At 34.8% G+C, this 22,521-nt stretch overlaps 1 protein-coding gene across 1 annotated transcript in view; it reads right to left on the bottom strand.

The window, feature by feature from the left end:
- The window catches only part of LOC150095419 (pikachurin-like), a 497,499-nt gene that overhangs the window by 184,469 nt on the left and 290,509 nt on the right, over positions 1-22,521 (bottom strand). Inside the window, exon 6 of the mRNA XM_090409767.1 lies at positions 1,765-1,954. Within this exon, the coding sequence (XP_090265893.1) occupies positions 1,765-1,954 (190 nt within the window). The remainder of the gene's footprint in view (positions 1-1,764; positions 1,955-22,521) is intronic.

Here is a 22,521-nt window from a genome sequence, read left to right as displayed (position 1 = left end):
AGGATTACTTGGTTATTGAGGAACAGACTAACATCCAGAGATAAAGAGGTTATTATTCCCCTTTACAAAGTGTTGATGCTTCTGCATTTGGATTACTGTGCTCAGGTCACCTGGATTCCTTGGAGATAAGGAGGTCAGGGACGAATGCTGGTCTTGAAATTCATGCTTGCTCTTGTTATCATTTAGGGAGTGAGAAGTGTGATTGAAGTCTGATTAGCGGAATAATGAATTACTGATCATTTAAAATTATATATTTAGAAATTTATGTACAGGTAACCCTCGTATAATGCGGATGTTAGGTTCCACAGAAATGCCGCGTTATATAAATCGCGTTATACGAGACTTAGATCACATAGAAAAAGTAGAGTTAGGTTCTGAAATCATTTTTTTTTTAAATTATATAAACAATGACATATCCAACAAAAACAATATTTTTATTTAATTCAGGTAATTCCTGTAAGTTAAGAAAACAAACTATGAGACAAATACGTAGTATAAAATTAAAAAATTATAAATTGTACATAAATTTCATTGCACATAATGCATTAATGTTTTAGACACAATAAAATAAAGCGCATATTTTAATCGTCATCACTGTCTTCAGAAATTTTCAACAAAAATGTTCAGATGGGGGTAGAACAAGAAGCCATCCCTGGAAACTATATAAGGAGAGTGTGAGCAAGGAAGTAAGTTCTTTGCATGGAGAAGTTCTGCTGCCTGAGAGTGCAGTGAATTCAGACACAATGAATGAGTTTAAAGTATGGTTTGATGAACTTTGTGTGTAACAGCATGTATTTCCCACAACGAGTCTTTAGACTCCATGGAGGTCTGGCATCAATAATAATAGTCCAGCATTCATAAACAAAATTACTAATTAATTTTTTGGATCTATAACCAGCAGCCTGACTTATGTCATCTCTCAGCGATACCTGTTCTCACACACACAAACAGATTACTGTTTCAAGTATTCATATTTCCCTGTCTACCATGAATGTTCTGATTTTCATTTCATTCCAGTTGTTTCACATTGCTCTTCTCTTCCTGTCCGTTCACAACTTACCTTCATTCCCATCTTTCTTGGTCTCCTGCTCTTTCTTATCTCTGTTTACTTTGTCATATCTCTCATTCATCTTTAACTCTCTTTCTCCCAACATTAACTTCTCAGATATGACTCACTCAATTTCAGTCTATTACTGATACAGTTCCATTTCCCTCATATTCATTATATACATTCACAAACCATACTCCTCCCTTCTTTACACCACATTTCAGTTGATAATGATGATACTGTTTGAATGGAAGGACCTGGATTAAAATCCCACCCAGAATGCAAAGAACCTTTATAAGGGCTTGACAACTACAGGTAAGTTAGCAGAGAGCTTCACACAGAGGTGGAAGAGATGTTTGCCCCAGAAACTCAGGTTTTTTTGTCCCACAAAACAGGTTAACAAACAGAATACCACTGGTCTCATAGCATCAGTCACTTTCACCATAATTTCAAAAACCCAACTCTTCTCTTCACACTACTCTGCTAACATACCTTTGCTTACTGTCTCAACTTGTCACTCCTATACATGGAAAGTACACTAATCACTTTTCCTACTGTACTGTTATCTTTCATTTTCCACAATAACCTTCTAATATTTTTTTTTTAAATTTCTCTTTTGTGCTGTTATCTGTACCTTCCTTTTTTCCCTATTACTCATGTAACTGAGAAATTAATGTATTTTAATAGTTAGTTTAGAGAAACAGTCTGTTACTTACCAATATCTACACCTTCTAAAGCATTTCCTTTGCTTTTTGACCTAAAGTCATATACATGTCTATTAATTACTAATTGTCGTATGCACCCCTCAAAACTTTTATCTGACTGAGTTCTTTCTGACACCAGTGTAATATTAGGAGATCCTCCAAGGTATAAATTAAGCCTGAATGTAATTCTGGAAAACAGGCCCTAAGGGTAATGAGAAATATCAAATGTCTAGGATATAAAACTAATAAATGAGTATAACTTTTTAACAAATTGTAACAGATAATAATAATTTAACAAGAATGATGACTACTACCAAGAAGATATTAATTTTTAAATTATGGAGCACCCAATTCTAATCATGTTTGAAACAAATTCTGTTAATCTGCCTGAGCAGTGGTGTAACTATTGTTCTGCAAAATCCTGTAGTGCTGTATGGTAGGGGTGGGATAAGAGCATAATGTGTCAATTAAAGACACTCATGTGGCTATCTAAAGCTTTCAAGAGATCTGCTGAAAGCTTGTAGAAGAGAAAGCAGAAACAATAGCTATACCACTGTGTCTTAAAAATTTGTTATTTAAACAATAAACATTCAAAAAGAAATTTTGATTAGCAACTTTTTTTGTCTGAAGGGCAACACTGATTTTAATATAATTATTGATTACTGTATTATGTTTTTAATACTTTATAAATTCATAAATTTAAAGACATAGTCAGTCATTAAGAAATATTTGAATACTTAATAATAAGTGGTCTTCAAATATCTGATACTACAACATTTCAGTTATCCATCTTAAAAAAGATAAGCAAGATGAAAATGTATAATGTGCATAAATGTATATAACAGGAAAAAAAAAAAACTATTTCATTTAACTTCCTTTTCATTTCATTTAAAAACAAAAGTATATCTGCAATATGAAATTATTTTTAAAGTGGAGCAGCTGACTTTGTTCCCATTTTCTACAGTCTCTACATTTTTCTAGAGTGAAACGAGTGTTTTTATTGCATGATATATTTCTTTCTCCTCTGTTAACAAGTACTAATTTAGTTTATTTTCATTTAATCTGCCATTTCAGTTTCATTTAAAAGTAATCATCTTTTATTGTCTCTTTTACACGGTCCATGTTTTACAGAGAGCTCCAGATTACTACACAACATTTACTTGCTATTATTATTATTATCATTCAGGAATGCCATGGAGTCAGAAGCCTCATTGCGGAAGGACCATCCTAGACAACACAAAGTCTATCATACCACTCCTTGAACTCATTCATCATTCATGCTCTCACCACCCTATCAGGCAATGCATCACATGGTTCAAACCATCCTCCATGCAAAAAACCGCTCATCATTCTCTTGCTCACAACTTCTTTTGCAACTATGTCAGCCCTGTAACTGCCTCTTAACAGTTTAAATGTCTCTCTTTCTATACACCAAAGAATATGGTCCATATTCCCTCAGTCTTTCCCCATAACTAACATTGCTTAGTTAGTTATGGGGAAATACTGATACTATTTTTGTTATCTGCTTCTGTACACTTTTAAAGGTTAATTTATCCCCTACAAATCCTGGAGACCAAATCTGAGTATAACAGTCATGTGGTCTGATCAGAGCTTTATACAATGGAATCATAACTCTTTTATTTCTGCTGGTCAATGTCCTTCTCAGTATTGCATCAATCCAACAGGATTGATGCAATACTGAGAAGGACATTGACCAGCACTTTTGCAATAGATCTTCACCACTTTTGCAATAGATCCCCTGAACTTGAAGTCTGTATCAATCACCACTCCCTTGCCTCCCCCACTTCCCCCAGTACAGTTCCTCCAACAGATTAGGCAGTCTCCCAGTGATGTATCCCAATCTTCAAGAATACATTTATTTGAATTAAACTGATATTCTATTAATTTGTCCATCTGTCCAACTTATTCAAATCCTCCTGAAGGGTTACCATAACTGCAGTATTACTAATAATCCTTATCAACTTCACATCACCTGCAAATGCCGGTCTGGTTGGCTGAGTGATTAATGTACCCACTCTGTAACCAACAGGCGTTCGAATCCACGGATGGGCATGGATGTTTGTGATTGTCCTCAGGTGTTAGATCCCCTAAACTTGAAGTTTTTATCAATTGGTGATTTTCAGATGAACTTCATCACTTGGTGTGAGACCACTATCCCACTAACTGGAGGCCTGAAGTGATGATGCGAAGCTGGGAAAAGTTAGTAGCAATAGTGCAGATGTGGAAGCCCTGCAAGAGGATTTGAATAAGCTAGATAGATGGGCAAATGAATGGGGGTTGTCAGTTTAATGCAGCAAAATGTAAGGTCTCGAGCTTTGGGACACATCAATGGGATGCTGCATACTCTATGGGAGGAGCTAAACTGGAGGAAGTAGGGGAGACAAGAGATCTGGGGTTGATGATTGATAGAAACCTGAAATTTAGGGGACATATTGAAAGGTAGTGAAGGTAACACAGAGGATTCCTGCAATAATGAGAACGACACTGACCTGCAGAGATAAAAGGGTTATCATTCCGTTGTATAAGACTCTGATCAGATCACACTTAGACTATTGTTCTCATATCTGGTCCCCAGGATTTGAAGGGGATAAATTAACTGTGGAAAGGGTACAGAGGCAGATAATAAAGATGGTTTTAGGACTGTACAATGTTAGTTATGAGGATCAGCTGAAGGAGTGTGGACTGCAGAGTTTGGTGGATAGAAGAAGGAGAGGTGATATGATTGAGACTTTTAAACTGGGGAGTTCTTTCACTTGGTTGAACAGCGGAAAGGAGTCATGACAAGGGGCCATCCCTGGAAGTTATGAAAGGAAACTGTGAGAAAGAGGGTGGGGCATGGTTTCTTTGCATGGAGGGTGGTTGAACCATGGAATGCATTGCCTGATGGAGTGGTGAGAGTGAGAACGGTCAATGCATTTAAGGAGTGGTATGATAGACTTTGTGTTTCCTAGGAGGGACCTCCCTCAATGAGTCTTGATATACTTGTGTTTCTTAGAAAGGATCTCCCACGATGAGTCTTTTGACTCCATGGAGGCCTGAATAATAATAATAATAATATAGAAGAAGTAAAACATTTCAGCTACCTAGGCACAATTTTTAGTGAAGATTATTATTATTACAGGTATCTCCATGGAATCAGTATATTCATCGCAGGAGACCCAAACTATCAAAACAATATCTATCATATCTCTTCTTGAATTCATTTACAGACAAAGAACTCGCAACTAAGTCAGGCAATGCATTCCACTCATTCACCACCTTCCAGGCAAAAAACATTGTTCTCCCACCCTTGTTAACCACACTTTTCCTTAATTTCCAAGGTTGACCTCTTGTTTTTCCATCACTATCACACGGCTGAAACATTTCCCATGCATCAATCTTATAAAAGCCTTTAGTAATTTAAATGTTTCTATCATATCCCCTCTTCTCCGTCTATCAACCAACCTCTCAATCTATCAATGTAGGGAGCATTTTTTACATCACTTACCAACTTAGCCACTCTCCTCTGAACCCTCTCCACAATCTCCTCATCTCCAAGGAATCCAGGTGACCTGAACACAGTAATCCAAGTGTGTAAGTATCGACACCTTATAAAGGGGAATAATAACCTCTTTATCTCTGGATGTTAGTCTGTTCCTCAATAACCAAGTAATCCTATGTGCAATCTTGGACACCTTAGCAATGTGTCCTCTGAACTTCATCTCCCTATCCATCAACACCCTCAAGTCATTAGCTTCATCAATCTCTTGGAGTACCGTTCCATCAATGTAGTACACAGCTGGTAATCTTTTAATCCCAAAATGCATAACATTACACTTTTCCACATTGAACCGACATCCATTTCCTTTTGCCCATTTAGCCAGCTTATTTAAATCATCCTGCAAACACTCAACATCAGCCTGATTTTTTATGGTGCTACCCAACTTTGCATCATGCAAACAACTGAATATCTCCCTTTAAGCCATTTCCTATATCGTTTATGTACAAATTAAACAACAATGGCCCAAGCACAGAGCCCTGAGGCACACCACTGGTCACCTGCCTCATCCTGGACTCTGCTCCTCCATACACCACCTTCTGCTATCTCTCACTGAGCCATTCTCCTATCCATATCACCAGTTTAGTATCCCTATCTGCTCCAATTTGTGCAACCGTATTCCATGGGGTATCCTGTCATAAGCCTTAGAAAAATCCAGAAGTACCACTGTGTAGACATTTCCTTTGTCCAACTCAGATGTCATTCTATTATAAAAAGTTAATAAATTGCTAAGATCAATTTATTAACTTTTATAAATTTATTAGCTCAGGATTGACCTTTTACAAAACCATGTCGGCCCCTATACAATATCATATCCTGATCCACGGAAATTCTTGAATTTTGTCTTTAACCAACTTTTACAATACTTTTACCACCACTCCTGAGATGGTGATTGGTCTTTAATTAACTGCCACAGTTTTAGAGCCACCTTTATGCAAAGGAACTGCTTTGCCTTCCTTCCACTCCCTAGGGACCATACCAGAGTTCAAACTTACTTTAAATAACCAAGTAAGAGGCATTGATAATTCCTTTGCACATTCACGCAACACCCGAGCTGATATTCCATCTAAACCTACAGTTGTGTTTGCATTTAACTTTTGCAATATACTAAGTACCTCTGATTTCTTAACTTTAATTCTCGCATTAGTTATTGCTACAGGTACAAAGATATCCTCACTTGGGTGATAGACTTTTTGTAAAGTGATCACTCAGTAACTCTACTATTACATCTGAATTGGTCACCTCAATACCATCAGCACCCATTAAAGTTATCCTTCTGAAGTCATTCTTCCTTTTACCTGCCACATAGCGGAACAACTCTTTGGGATTACCCTTGATCTCCTTAAATCTGATTTAGCTTTTCTTACTATGCTGGTAACCTTCCTAGCTTGAGCCTTGTACTGCTCATGGGTGTACTGATCACCTTTCTCCTTGTAAATTCTCCATAACATTTTCTTTTTTTGCAGATCAAGCTTGATACTACTACTCATCCATCTAACACCTACCTTGTTTGTCTTCCTGACCATGGGGATACATTCTGATATTGCCTTCCTCAGATACCTGCTGATTTTATCCCATGCACTGCTAACATTTTCCCCCTGTAATATGTTCTGCCATGGGATGGCTGTAAGCTCACTCTGAAGCTTGTTATAATTACCTAACTTGTAGTTCCGTATATACCCTTTCTTAAGAGAAAAATCCACAAATTAGTAGTAATTTATTTATTTATTAGTATTAAGTTTATTTATTAGTAGTAAATTATTAGTAAAGATAGTAAATTAAATATGGAAATACATCAACAACACTGGCATGGTAGGAAGTCAACTAAATAAATTTATATGGAATAAGAGAGAAATTACTCAAAACACTAAATTAGGTGTATACAAAAGAAAATAGTGTTCAAACCAATTTTAAATTATGGATCTGAGAGCTAGGTTAGAAATAAAACACTTGACCAAAGACTAGAGACCACAGATATGAGAGTCCTGAGAAAGATTAGGGGCATGAACAGATGGCATCAGTGGCAATATCATATTAAGAAACAAGGATATTAGGAACAAACTTGACTTTGTTAGCAGAGCTAATCTCAGGTGGTATGATCACTTAAACAGAATGGGAGCAGAAAGATTGGCAAAACAAGTGTTCTTTGCCAGGATGGTGGGAAAAAGACCTAGAGGAAGACCAGGATGTAGGTGGATTGATACAGTAAAAAGTGCCTTAGAAGACAGAAATATAAGATCTGATAATGTTGGAGTCATGGCAGGTAGCACATTGATTTAACCACGCTACTGGCCAGGACGCATATATACATCCAAGTTATCATGGATGTGAAGTGCATATTAAAATTTTAATTACTTTGATATTACATTGAAATATATGATGGATACGAAGTGTATGAGGATGCGTATTTGATCCATAACGGCCGGTAAGGTGGTTAAAGGAAAATTGTAGATAGGCAGTTAGTAATGATGTAAGTTTTTCATGTAATACTATCATATCCTGTACATCCCCTTCAGGGTACATATCAGGAATTTGATGGTGATGATTATGATATACTAATGCATGAAGAGGACACTTTTAGATGTGTAAACATTGCATCAAATTCGCGTTAATAGCCCGGATGTGTATTCAAAATACATACACCTTTGAGTCCTTTGATCAGATGTACAGATGGCACAGCAGGTCAAATTCTTAGCATTCCAGTGGTTTTAAACCATCCAGAAGGCGAGGCAGGGTTAGCGCTGAGACAATAGCACATATAAATCAGTATCTGTTGATTGGTTATTGTGTCAACCAATCCAAATGAATGTTGTCATTTGTCATGAGTTGTTGTTTTTGTTTTCCAAGTTTCATCTGTTTTGCATGCATGAAGTGTGAACTGACATAGTAGGCAAGTTTATATAATATACACAAGTTGTTAATATATAATTTTCCATAAATTTATAACTTTTTTTGTCCATATTTACAATGGGAAACAATGTTCACAATCTGATGAACACCTGTTTTCTGCCAGAACTTTTGCAGATTGTATGACTGCAGTCGAGGGAGGTAAGCCTCATTTTCCTCTTCCAAATTTACTGAGCAAGCACAAAGATGCAAAAACTGAGTATATGAGACATGTCTCTATTTCACAATACAATTCAGTAGAATGGTTAACTGGATGTGAAGTGCAATCAAGACTTTTTTGTTGGCCGTGTTTATTATTCTTCAGAGAGAAAGGTGTTTAGAATAAGAATGGATATTCCGACCTTAATCATTTAACAGCAGCAGTGCAAAATCATGAGCGCTTCCAAACACGTGTTCAGTTATTTTAAATCTTAAGATGTTTGGAAAACAAAGAATGGAAACTTTGTTGACAAACAAAGAAAAATTGACCAATTATATATTTGGTTTAATCCTTTATCCAAGTGTATGCAAACAAAGTTTGTGCCTGAAGTATTTCCAGAACTGGGGTAACTCGTTGTAAAGGTGGTATAAGTTCTCATCACTTGCCTTAATATCTCCCATAATGCAAAGCACATCTCCTTGCAGACATATATAATGCTATGCATTAAGGGAAGGGCCACTATCCAGACTGGTTTCGACCTTTATTGAGGTCTCATCAGTGGGAGCCAGACCCAGAGGTAGTGATAATAAGCTGGAAGTAATAGAGAAGTCATATTTACCTATACCAGTTGCCAAAAGGTGTCACACCTTATTATTAAAATTATCTGGATTAGAGATAAGTCAATGGAAGTTTTTTCACTTGGCTATGCTATCAATTATATATTTGGTTTAATCCTTTATCCAAGTGTAAGCAAACAAAGTTTGCACCTGAAGTATTTTCAGGACTGGGGCAACTCATGGCAAAGGTGGTATAAGTTTTCATCACTTGCCTTAGTATCTCCCATAACAAAGTGATGGTGGAGACAGAGCTGTAGAGCAGGTGCCCTCCCTCGATGAGTCAAATAATAATAATAACTTATATCATCTTTACCACGAGTTGCCCCAGTCCCGAAAATACTTCAGTCGCAAACTTTGTTTGCTTACACTTGGATAAAGGATTAAACCAAAATATATAATTGGCAGCATAGCCAAGTGAAAAAAACTTTCATCAAAGAAAAATTGAAGTTACCATATTTTTTGCCTTATAACCTTGAAAATTAGGGTGCGTCCCATAAGCCGAATGCGTCTTATAGACTGACATGGTTTTTTTTTTTTTTTGTATGTACTTGTATGTGTGGTTACAATGCATTATCGCTAATGGTCACTAGTCATTATCATTATCATGCGTATCAAGGATTTAGGCCTAGCATGGCCTGTTCCGGCGTAGTAATCAATACATTATTATATTTCATTTTTTTTAAAACCCATGAATTCTACGATGCACAGACATAGCTATATGATTTCTAAGCACAGTGTGATTAAGTGTGCAAAAAATAATGGCAATAGGACAGCAGAGTGGCACTTTGGGCCTCTGCCTGCAGAAAAAAAAAACAGTACGAACTTGGAGGAAACAAGAGCAGCAATTAATAGAAGCAAATCCTAAAAAAAAAAAAAAAAATAAAAAAATAAATAAAAAAAAAAATCTCTGCAGAAAATCAGAAAAATGGCACAGAAATTGAAAATGAATTAAAGACTTGGATAATGGATCAAAGAAGATAGGGTTGGCGTATGTCTACAAAAATGATTATTCAACGAGCAAAATTATTAGCAACAGAAAGAAATATCATCGATTTTACAGGGTCATAATCATGGTGCTTTAGCTTTATGAAGAGAAATGATTTATGCATGTGTGCAAAAATGAAAATATCACAAAAAATGCCAAATGAATTTGAAAATAAATAATTGAGTTTCACAGAGTCATCATAAATGCTAGAAAACAAGACAATTTTGAACCTTCAAAGATGGCTAAAATGATTGAAATGCCTCTGACTTTTGATGTGCCCACAAATAAGACTGCTGACTTCAGAGGTAAAAAAAATATTATTGTTAAAACTTCTGTTAACGAAAAAACAAACTATATACTGTTATTTTGTCATGCTGTGTGGATGGAACAAAATTGCCACCTTTTTTAATTTTTAAAAGAAAAACTTCCTAGAGGAGTTTATATTCATATTCATCCAAAAGTATGGATGGGTCAGGAAGGGATGAAGTTATCGATTAAAGAAGTTTCTCCTGGATGTCCTAGCAGTTTACATCAGAAACCTGCTTTGTTAGTATGGGATCAGTTCAGATACCATAAAATTGAAGCTGTTAAGAAAGAACTTTGCAAAATGAACAAAAAAATTGCTGTAATCACAGGAGGTCTCTCCTCTGCGCTTCAACCATTAGATGTATCAATAAACAAACCATTTAAAGGATTTATACAAAATGGGTTGATTGGATGCAATCTTCAAATTTTGAGGAAACATGTACAGGTAGGAGAAAGAAAGCGACAATTTTGCCAGTGTGCACATGGATAAAAAGTTCATGGAATGAAGTGAAACCAGATATTATAAAATCTTTTCAAAAGTGTGGCATTAGTAATTCTCTTGATGGTACCTCTGATGACTTATCATTTCAAGACAGCGATTACTCTGTTTCTGTTGAAGAATCAAGTTCAGAAAATTTTGAGAGTGAAGATAAATAAAGATTTGAAAATAAGATTAATGAAATTTATAAAAATTATTTTTTTTATATTATTATATATATGTATATATTATTATATGTTAGATTTTTTAATGATTTGATGCTTTTTAAGAATAATTGTTTTTTTTATCCAATAAACAGATAATACTTCTATTAAAATTTTTTAAAAAAAATTAATATTTACATTGAATACTGGACACATAATTCTTGCATCTTATACTATGAGGAATTTTTTTTCCCAAAAAATTCAACATTTAAAATGTGATACGTCCAATACAATAGTGCAAATTAAAGATGCCAAGAAATTACATTCTTGGTTTAATCGACCAACCTTTGCCAGAAAAGGTTGGCTAATTGGTAGAACCTCTGCTACATGGCTCATGAAAAAAGTAAGCAAGTTTGAGCGCGGTTAGTAGTTGGAAGGGGTTCAATCATTCGATGTTATTAGCATACTCTCCCTCGATGAGGCTTTGGACTCCCATAATAATAATAGTGATTTCAAGGCACTTCTTCCACAGTTCAAAATGATATCATTAGCACTATATGGTTAAAGATGTTATATGGCATGTTAGTTGCACCTCTTATAGTAGAATTTTATTTCTAAAATTAGCATTTGTTAAGTGTCTGGATGATATTGAATATCTGAAATGCAATTCAAACTGATTTCAAGAGTGAGTAGCTAGACCCTATATATATATATATATATATATATATATATATTAGGGTTACCAAGTAATTTTATAAACTTGGTTATTTACTCCTAATCCCAAGTAAGCAAACAGTTAAGTTTGTGCCTGAAACATAGTTCAAGTCTAAAGGTGGTGCAACACCAGGGCAACTCATTGTAAAGGTGGGTAAAGTTCTGATCACTATTCTTAGTATTTTCCATAATGTAATGCTCATCTCACTAAGAGATGTATATACTGCAATACATTATGGGTGGGGTCACTACCCAGACCGGTTTCAACCTTTTTTGAGGTCTCCTCAGTGAGTAGCTAGACCCTAAATACCAAGGTTTTAGTAATACAGGTTGCTAAAAGGTGTTTTTATTTTGAATAATCTCTGGAGGAGATACAGATGTAAATAAATTTTTTACCTCAGGAATAATGTATATTAGGGTTACCAAGTAATTTTATAAACTTGGTTATTTACTCCTAATCCCAAGTAAGCAAACAGTTAAGTTTGCGCCTGAAACGCAGTTCAAGTCTAAAGGTGGTGCAACACTAGGGCAACTCATTGTAAAGGCAGGTAAAGCTCTGATCACTCATCTTAGTATTTTCCATAATGTAAAGCACATCTTGCTAAGAGATGTATACTACAATACATTATGGGTGGGGTCACTACCCAGACTGGTTTCAACCCTTTTTTTTTTTTTTTTTTTTTTGAGGTCTCCTCAGTGAGTAGCTAGACCCTAAATACCAAGGTTTTAGTAATACAGAGCCTTATCAACTTTACCTATGCAGGTTGCTAAAAGGTGTTTTTATTTTGAATAATCTCTGGAGGAGATATAGAGGTAAATAAGTTTTTTTACCTTGGGAATAATGTATATTAGGGTTACCAAGTAATTTTATAAACTTGGTTATTTACTCCTAATGATAAAGCTCTGTATTACTAAAACCTTGGTGTTTAGGGTCTAGCTACTCACTGAGGAGACCTCAAAAGAGGTTGAAACCGGTCTGGGTAGTGACCCCACCCATAATGTATTGCAGTATACATCTCTTAGTGAGATGTGCTTTACATTATGGAAAATACTAAGAATAGTGATCAGAGCTTTACCACCTTTACAATGAGTTGCTCTGGTTTATAAATCTCTTTCCCTCTCCTCGTAAGTTTTTTTTTTATTTTTAATTGTCATCATCACGCATAAGGCTCGTGTTGTTTACATTTTATTGTATTTACATTATATTTCCCGTTTTATTGACATATTAACATTTTATATTTTTATTCTATGTCTTTATATTTCATATACTTATTAATGTTTGATTTAAGTGTTAAATGTTTAAGTATTGTCATTTGTGTTTAAGTGTTGTTATTAGAATTCTATTTATTTGACGTATGTATAAACATTTATGTTATCTACATTAATAAATCAAATTCAAATTCAAATAAATATTTAACTGTTTTATTTTAAAATACATAAGTTAACGAATAAAATTTATTTCTCTTAACCTTTAATTCTACAAAATTTATTGTGTCCTGGTTTTTTTGTTTTCAAAAAATGGGATCTCTACACATATCACAAATGTTAATTATTAATAATTTGATTGCAAGTATTTCCACTCCCACTTATTCTTTCCTTTACATTTCCTGTTCTCAGATAGCTTGTAAACAGGGGGTGTAGTCGGGCCTTATTTAAAACTATCAAATTTTTAAATTTCAAAATGTTTAAATTCATTATAATAAATTATAATAATGAGACTTATAATGCATTTCATTCTTTCGTTCAAAAAATAGCAGCTTGCCGCTCTTGTCATTTTCGTTTCAGAAAACAAGGCAATCTCTGTGCAATATCGCCTTCGCAATAATAATTATTATTATTATTACTGCAACGTACTTTGTGCTCTGGATTTTTGTTTCCAAGGTGGAGCCCCTGCTTATAAATGATGGTTCGCTTATTTACACCTTTGAGTAATATTAAATGTTATTATTCCTGACACTTCCAAGGAGTCCGAAGACTCATCACGGGAGGACAGCTACAACTGTCTCAACCACTACACTGAACCTCTACTACGAATCGTCTCCATCAATGCCATCTACAACCCACCTCCACCACCACCACAACTGGTATTCTATGTCTGTAAATTGCGTGTGTCCTGAAGGTCCGATTTGTCTGTAGGCGGGATGAAAAACCAGAGTTTCGGGGGAAAAAATCCTGCTATATACCAACCAAATAGAGTGTTCTCCTTTATTATTGTTTTCTGATATATCTTAAAGCAAACACATTGTTTATTTGGTTGATAAACTGAAGTATTCAAAAATTACCATCATCATCATCATACCTATCAAGGATTTAGGCCTAGAGTGGCATGTTCCGGCCTTAGAAGTCATCGTTGAATCTTTTAAGAGGATGTCCTGGTTTTCTTTTTCCTAATGGCTTAAGGCTTGTTTTGGTAATCTTTCTGTTTTCGTTCTTTGAACATGTTCCATCCATTTATGTTTATATTTTTTAATTTTTTCTATTACTGATTCCTAGTTTAATTCTTTCATAATTTCTTAATTTCTTTTGTGATCAAATAGAGTATACTTTGCAGTTTTTCTCATAAACTTTCATTTCAGCTGTTATTAATATTTGTCTTTTTGTTTTATTGTCCAGATTTCACTTCCATACATTAGGACTGGTAGGGTCTAATGTATTGTATAATTTTAGTCTGGTTTGTTTTTGAACTAGGTTTGGTTTAAATATAGAGTTAATTACACCTGTTATTTTTAAATATTTTGCAATTTTTAGGTTTATATCTTTTTCATTTTCATATTTAATCATACAACCTATGTAATTAAATGAATTCATCTGTTCTAAAATCTTGTTATCTGTTACCATTTTAGTTCTTACTGGATCTTGTCCTTTAAAGGCCATAGTTTTTGATTTTTCTGTTGATATTATCATACCATAATCTTTGGCTATCCTATTTAGATTTAAAATAGCTTTCTGTAAGTTATCTTCAGAATTTGTAATTATTATTTGGTCATTGGCAAAAAGGAGAGTGTTTAAGTTCCATAATAGGAGCAAGTTTAATACCTTGATGGAAAATTTTATTCCATTTTATTATTATTTCATTCAGGTAAATATTAAAAAGAGTTGCTAAGAGGGGACATCCCTGTCGGACTCCTTGGTTTATCTCTCTCGTATATGATAGCTCATGATTTAATCTTATTTGTATTTGATTATTTTCATATTTACTTATGATAGCTTTTAGGATATTATTTGGTATTTGTCTTTCTTTTAATATGTTAAATAAAATGCTTCTTTTAACTATGTCAAATGCTTTTTCAAAGTCAATAAATGTAATATGTGTTTCTAAATTGTATTCTCTTCTTTTCTCTGTGATTAATTTTAGGCAAAAGGCTGGGTCTATACATGTTCGTCCTTTTCAAAATCCATTCTGTACTTCTAAAATAAAGTTTTCAGAATATTTTATTAGTTTGTTATTTAAAATTCTGCTATATATTTTGCAACAGGAATTTAGTATACTTATTATTATTATTACCCCAAGACCTCATGGAGTCAAAGACTGATCTGGGAGATCCTTTTATCACACACACATCTCATCATGCCATGTCTTAAACACACTCAAACTCCTTGCAGACACCACACTCTTAGGCAAGGCATTCCAATCATTCACAACTCTGCACGAAAAAAAACCTGCCTCTCACTCCCCTACTCACACCCTCTTTATACAGTTTCCAGGGATGAAATCTGGTTCTTCGCTGATCTCCCACTATTCTCTGTAGAACTTGTCCACCATTGATCTTATAACAACCCCTTACCAACTTGTAGGTCTCTATCATATCTTCCCTCTTCCTCCTTTCCACCAGACTCTGCAATTTACATCTTCTCAATCTTTCCTAATACTCAACATTCCAGAGGTCAGAAACTACCTTAGTCGCCTTTGGACCCTTTTCAACATCTCTTCATCCTTCTGAAAACCCAGTGACCAAAACTTATTCCTTTATAGTTTTTAGCATCATCTCTACTACCTTTTTTAAAGATAGGAATCACAATTGCTTTTTTCCATTCTATTGGGGTTTACAGTTGAATAGATTTTATTTAAAATTTAAAAATAATAGGAGCCTTTTTTTGAACCTTGTTCCTGCATATTTATATAGTTCTGAATCTAGTTTATCTTCTCCAAGTGATTTTCCATTTCTTGTTTCTTTCAGGCTGATTTCAAATTCTTCTTTAGTTATTTCCTTTTCATTTTAATTAAATTTTTGCCAGTTTTTTTAAATATTTCTCTCTCCATAATTCTGTATAGAAATTCTTCTAATTTCAATTTGGTGTTTAATTTTATGTTTACTTCAGTATCTGTACTTAAATGTTTCAAAATCTTAGGTACATTGGCTCTTATTATATATAAATCATGTTCTAAATTAGAAACAAATTTGTTCCATGATTCTCTTTTAGCAATGGCTCTTATTCTTTTATATTCTATTTCATCTTCTAATCTTTTACTGCTTAACCATTTATAATAGGCTTCTTTTTTATTTTTGATTATTTCTTTGATTGTATCATACCATATCTTCAGTTTTTTCTTTTCCTTGAATTTTTTGTTCTTTGCTGCTGTATTTAGTATCATTTTTATATTAAGCCATTCTATTTCTTCATTTTGTTTTATTTCATCTAAATATTGGTTAATTCTTGGTTCATACAGCCATTGTATATTTGTGTCATTTAATAATCTAGTTTTATAAACAAATGTTTTAAACATTTTTTGGAGTGCTTAAGGGTCAAAGCTGTATGACTGAGAGGAGACCTCCACATAGCCTTTAAAGGAATGTGGAGAACCGACCAGGGCTTCTGACCTAATGTCCAAATCTCACCTTCTTCTGGTGCACCCTGTTGGGTATCTACTTGGATACTGAACGAACGAGGATGGGCTGCCAATTTGGGATTTAGCTGACAAAATTGTATTCTTATTGGTTAAATCAAAATAAAAAATGATGACACAACATGACAAAATTTCGTGCCGGCTGGAGCGTCGTCCGGTTAAATAAGGTTACCATTGTTTTTGCCAGGGAACCAGGGTGAACAGCGAAAAGTCAGCTACTGGAACAAATCTGAAAACACACACCAACTCAACATCACCAGAGTTAAAGATCAGTACTATCAACATAAGAAGCCTGAATGGCAAAGAAATGGAGCTAGCTGAGGAATTAGATAAGTACAAGATCGACATTATAGGGGTAACTGAAACAAAAAAGACAAAAACTGGTGAGATCTTTCTGAGCAATGAATACAAAATGTTATATTCAGGCAATGACAATCAAGGAAAAGAAGGAGTAGCCATAGTATTCAACACAAAATACAAGGCTAATCTTCTTGAATGGCAGTCAGTCTCAAGTAGAGTAATGTGGGCAAATATGAGAATGGGGAACTGGACAATGAGACTTATTTGTGCCTATGGTCCCACAGAAGGTTCTACTAAGGCAGAAGTGGAGGAATTTTATGAGGATTTAGAGAAAGCATCTGACACAATGAAAAAGGAAAAGTTGGTCCTTGTTGGGGATCTAAATATCTGAGTAGGAAATGATTGTGAGACATACAAAAATATTTTGGGAAAAATATTTTGTATGTCTTTTGGAGAAAAGAGCAAAGTTAATAATAATGGCAAATATCTGTTGGATTTCTGCTCAGGACATGGACTGGTTATTACTAACACCATATTCCAACATAAAAATGTGCACAAATTCACATGGAGAGAAGAGGCAAAGAATAAGAAAAGTCTCATTAACTATGTTATTGTTGATAGTGATGTTTTCTCCGTGGTGCAGGACACCAGAGTGTACAGAGGATTTGAAATTGCAAGTGATCACTATTTAGTCTTGAGTAGGATAAAATTGAATTTCATATTGAAAAGAATGATATGTAAGAAAGTTTTAAAGCAAATAAAAGTTGAGCAGCTCTCAGATGTGAACTGTAGACTAAAATACACAAAGATTATTGAAGAAAAAATGAAAGAGTTTGAGAACAGGAATCAAACCATGGAGATTCAGCGGCAAGCCTTGAAGAAAGCCCTGATTGATTCAGCTAGAGAGGCATGTGGTGAAGTTGTCTGCAAGGATAAAAATATCAGAACTCCATGGTGGACACAGGAAGTTAAAGAGGCAGTGAAGGAAAAGAAGAAAGCATGTCAAAAGTTCCTGACAAATAAGTCAGCTTTTGCTCTTAGAGAATACAGAGACAAATGTAAGAAAGCTAAACAGTGTGTAAAACTAGCTAACAAAAGTCATGGGAAGACTTTGGCAAGAATATAGAAAATAAATATCAAGAAGGTGGCAAAATATTCTGCAGGTTGTTGAAGAAACTTAGGAATGGAGGAAAGAGTGCTGTAAAAGGAGTTAGAGATGATAAAGGTGACATGAAAATGGGAGAAAAAGATATCCTTGAAGAATGGAGTAATTACTTTTAAAAACTGCTAAATGAAACAAGCAGTGATGACAGCACAGTGGTAAAAAACACTGACCAGACATGCAGTCAGGAATACATATCCATACTTGAAGTAGAAAAAGCCATCAAAGGCTTGAAATGTGGAAAGGCAGCAGGAGTAGATGATATTTGACCAGAAATGCTGAAGTATGGTGGCATAAAAGTCTTACAGTTGCTGCACTGCATAGTTCAGAAAGCCTGGACAGAGGGATGAATTCCCAATGATTGGAGTAGAGCTCTCATAGTACCCATATATAAAAACGGAAATAAAAGTGAATGTGAGAATTACAGAGGTATTTCCCTACTGAGTGTTCCTGGCAAGATCTATGCCAGTATACTTGAGAAACAGTTGAGAAGAATTGTGGAAGAAAAGCTTGGTGAAGAACAAGCTGGATTCAGGCCAAATAGAGGCTGTCAAGATCAGATCTTCACTTTACGACAAATAGTCGAGAAAGCATGGGAATATAACAAAGAGATCTGTATTTAAGTTTTGTCGATCTGGAAAAGGCATATGACAAGGTGCCAAGAGAGAAGCTATTCAATACGTTACAGTTATATGGTGTCAATGGGGCATTATATCAAGCAATACTTAGTCTTTATTTGAGTTGTAAGTCAGCAGTTAGAATTGAAGTACAGGAAGATGGTTTAATGATAAATCTGGTGTGAGACAAGGATGTACATTATCTATATGGATCACATTATGAAGGAAAGTAGTATTAAACATGATATCAAAATTGGAGATGATAATCTCAGCACTTTGCTTTATGCAGATGATGTTATACTTCTAAATAAATCCGCTACAAGTCTGCAAGATTCTCTGACTAAACTGAATAACTGTTGTAATAGATATGGTATGAAGGTCAGAAAAAGACATTTGAAAATTGAAAATGTCAACTGTGTTGTGAATGGAGAACCTGTGGAACAAGTAAAACATTTCAGCTACTTAGGCACGATTTTTAGTGAAGATGGTAAATTAAATATAGATATAGACAACAGAATCAGCAAAGCTTGGTCAATTGAATAAATTCATATGAAATAAGAGAGAAATTAGTCGGAACACTAAATTAGCTGTATACAAGACAGTGTTTGTTCAAACCAGTTTTAACTTATGGATCTGAGAGGTGGGTCAGAAGTAAAACACTTGACCAAAGACTAGAGACCGCAGATATGAGAGACCTGAGAAAGATTATAGGCATGAACAAATGGCATCAATGGCAATATCTTATTAAAAACGAGGATATTAGGAAAGAACTTGACATTGTCAACATCCAGGAATGCTTTATCAGAGCTAATACATTCCTGGATGTTGTCACTTAAACAGAATAGGCGAAGAAAGATTAGCAAAAACATGTGTTCTCTGCCAGGTTGGCAGGAAAACGACCCAGAGGAAGACCAAGATATAGGTGGATTGATACGGTACAAAGTGCCTTAGACGATAGAAATGATGATGATGTTTTAAATTTTCTTTCTGTTCTTGTTATTTGTTGCCATTTAGGTGATAATCTTAATTTTATTTTTACAAAGAAGTGGTCACTACTTATTTCATATCCTCTGTGAACGCTAACATCTAAAGAGAACTTTGATGTCTTTTCATTTAAGATAAAATAATCTAATATTGATTTCCATCCTCTTGCTGCCTAAGCATATTTATGTATGTCTTTATGTTTACAAAGAATTCATTATTTTTAGGTTATTATAAACTACAAAGTCGATCAATTTTTTACCATTCCTGTTTAGAGTATGTTCTCCATATATTCCTATATTATTATTAAATTTCGTGTTTCCGGTTCTTGCATTTAAGTCTCCTGCTAATATTATATAATCATTTTTATGTATTTTATTATATATATTTTGTAACTGATTATAAAATTCAATATTATCCTGTTCTCTTCCTTCCTCTGGGGCATATAAACCGATTATTGTTAAATAACCTCTATCTATTTTTATTCTGGCTTTATTATTATTTCATTCCATAATTTATAATGTTTTAACTGTTTTGAAAGGGAGTTATGAATCCAAATCATAACCTGCTTGTGCTCTTTGGTCTCTGTCAACTCCACTATATATTACATTAAAATTTTCGGTTCTCATGGTTTCTTTTAATTTCTTTTTTGTTTCAGTGATTACTGCTATTTGAAAATGTCTTTCAATTAATATTTGGTCTAATTCTATTTCTTTATATGCTATTCCTCTTACGTTCCAGTTTGCTATATGTATTATATTTTATCGTTTCCATTTTCGTTTTACCTTTTCCATTCCAGGGTCGTTTTCCATAGATTCATTCTGATTACCTTTTTCTGTCAGCTTAAAAGTAGAATAATGTTCTTCATGTCAGGTGACTAGCCTGACGACGGATAGTCCAATGGCAGGGCTGCTAACTTAAGGCTTCTGAACTAGCCTTCTTCCAAATTTAAACCCATAGGCGGAATAGGGTATACTAAAGGGGAAAGAGTAGATTATAGTAGGATAGAGTAGAATTATGGTAGAGATTTATAGAGGGGACACACATATATAAGGCCAGAAATGAAAAGACCCCATGGCCCTCGAGTACTCTAATATAATAAGGGTCATAAAATAAGAAGCATTGGCTGATAAGGCCTTATAGGAAAGATTAAAGTGAGTGGATCTTCCTCAAAGTAGAGGATAGATCCAGCTAGGGGACCATGGGAGTGCCACTTCCATAACAATCAAGGTGATTGCTCCTTATGGTCTTTCTTTCTTGGTCTTTCAAAAATTTCTTGGTCTCAAAAATTATCATACAGTTAATTGCATTGGACCAATTAAGATGAGCACTGATGTGCTATGTACTCTTAAATCATTCATGCATCAATAAAAATGCATTCATACAGTCAAATTGACATAAATTTTGTAGTGTGGGTTGCATAAGCCACATGACAGCACATGCAACTGAAACGGGCATGCAACGCCACTGGTGCCACCAATTAATCTCCTTTATTCTGGATACTCCTGGCATTTGTATAAAGAAACATCAACACATTGATAGTGTTTCTATAACTTTGTTATTCCCTCCAAATTCCACTGGATTCTATATTACACTTGTGTTTCTCCCAATTGACTATTTCCACAAGAGGCCACTTATGCCACCATCCACCCTGATAATTCTAGTTTCCCTGCACTAACACTCTCACTTGTTCAGAGAACAACATTCTCTCCATATGCCTACACCAGTCCTCATTCAAATGCAAATTATCTTTTGCATATAGTTCTTTTCTGTCCTCAAATGCACCCTAGGCATCCACATAATCCAAGCTTCTGTTTCGACACATTCTGGCTATCATATCATTCTTCATTGAACTCTTCTCCTGAGCTCTGCATTATTATACCTGGGTAACACACTCACTGTCTTCTTCCATACAACTCGAGCATGAACATCAGATTTCACACCACCTAATTTGCACTGCTTCTCAAATCATTTGTAACCACCATCAGAATTTATCTCATCCACTCTTTCATCTTGCTTAATTGTCATAGTCACAGTGGCTGTTATTTCTACAGGCATACAATCCTCTAACATTCTATCTTGCATTCCATGGATCATTGAATTTTCATATATGACACCTCTTACCACTCTGTTCCTTCCTTGCTCACCTGCATCCATAGATTTCCTCACTCTCCTTCCTCTGACACTTTTTCTCCTTGTTTTTCCACTTACCTGCTTTCCTGTCATTTCTCCATCCCTATTCCAGAATGGTCTTGATTTCCTCCCATTCCCTCTCTTCCACTGGTTCTCCCATTCTCTTCCCTTCTATCATCCCTATAACTGTGTGTATCTCTCTCACTCCTATTCTCATTCACATGCTGCTCATCTCTCTTTCAGCATTCATTTCTGATGTAACACTGCTAAAATCCATTATGCTGATTTCTATATCACTGAGTTCTTCCCATTTTCTATATTTTAAGCAGGCATGCATTCCTCAGTCTCTCACTTGCCACATTTATAACTGCTGGGATGCAAACATGTTGCAAGTACTGCATACCACAAAATCCCGTCATATGTTGTGTAAAATGTAGTACTTAAATGGTGGAGGACTTGGTGGTAATGTATCGGCAAACACAATTGTGGCTGCCATAATTATTCAAACACTGCACAAAGAATACTAACATACTATACCAAAATATTACATTAAAGTACAAATTCAACAAGTGCTAACTATCTACAGACTATATGTACTATCTAGATCAGACTCCCCTTAAATTGAAAGCAAAAACCTGAAAACATTATAATGAAAACATCTTTTTTTTTCACTTCTACCTCATAAAACATCCAACTATAACCCCACCTCTGGTGGGCTCCAACCTTAAATAACATTTTTTGACCATTTAATAAACTATTATTATTATTATTATTATTTTTAATATCTGACATCTCCATGGAGCCTCTGTAGCTCAATTGGTATAGACAAAGCCCTTTGCTCTGAAAGACCTGGGTTCGATT

Source organism: Typopeltis vanoorti, chromosome 20 (genome assembly GCF_054136105.1).
Source record: "Typopeltis vanoorti isolate ZY-2024b chromosome 20, IOZ_Tvanoo_1.0, whole genome shotgun sequence".
Taxonomy (NCBI): domain Eukaryota; kingdom Metazoa; phylum Arthropoda; class Arachnida; order Uropygi; family Thelyphonidae; genus Typopeltis; species Typopeltis vanoorti.
The sequence above is the reverse complement of the archived record's forward strand: the minus strand, read 5'-3'. Positions and strand labels throughout refer to the sequence as shown.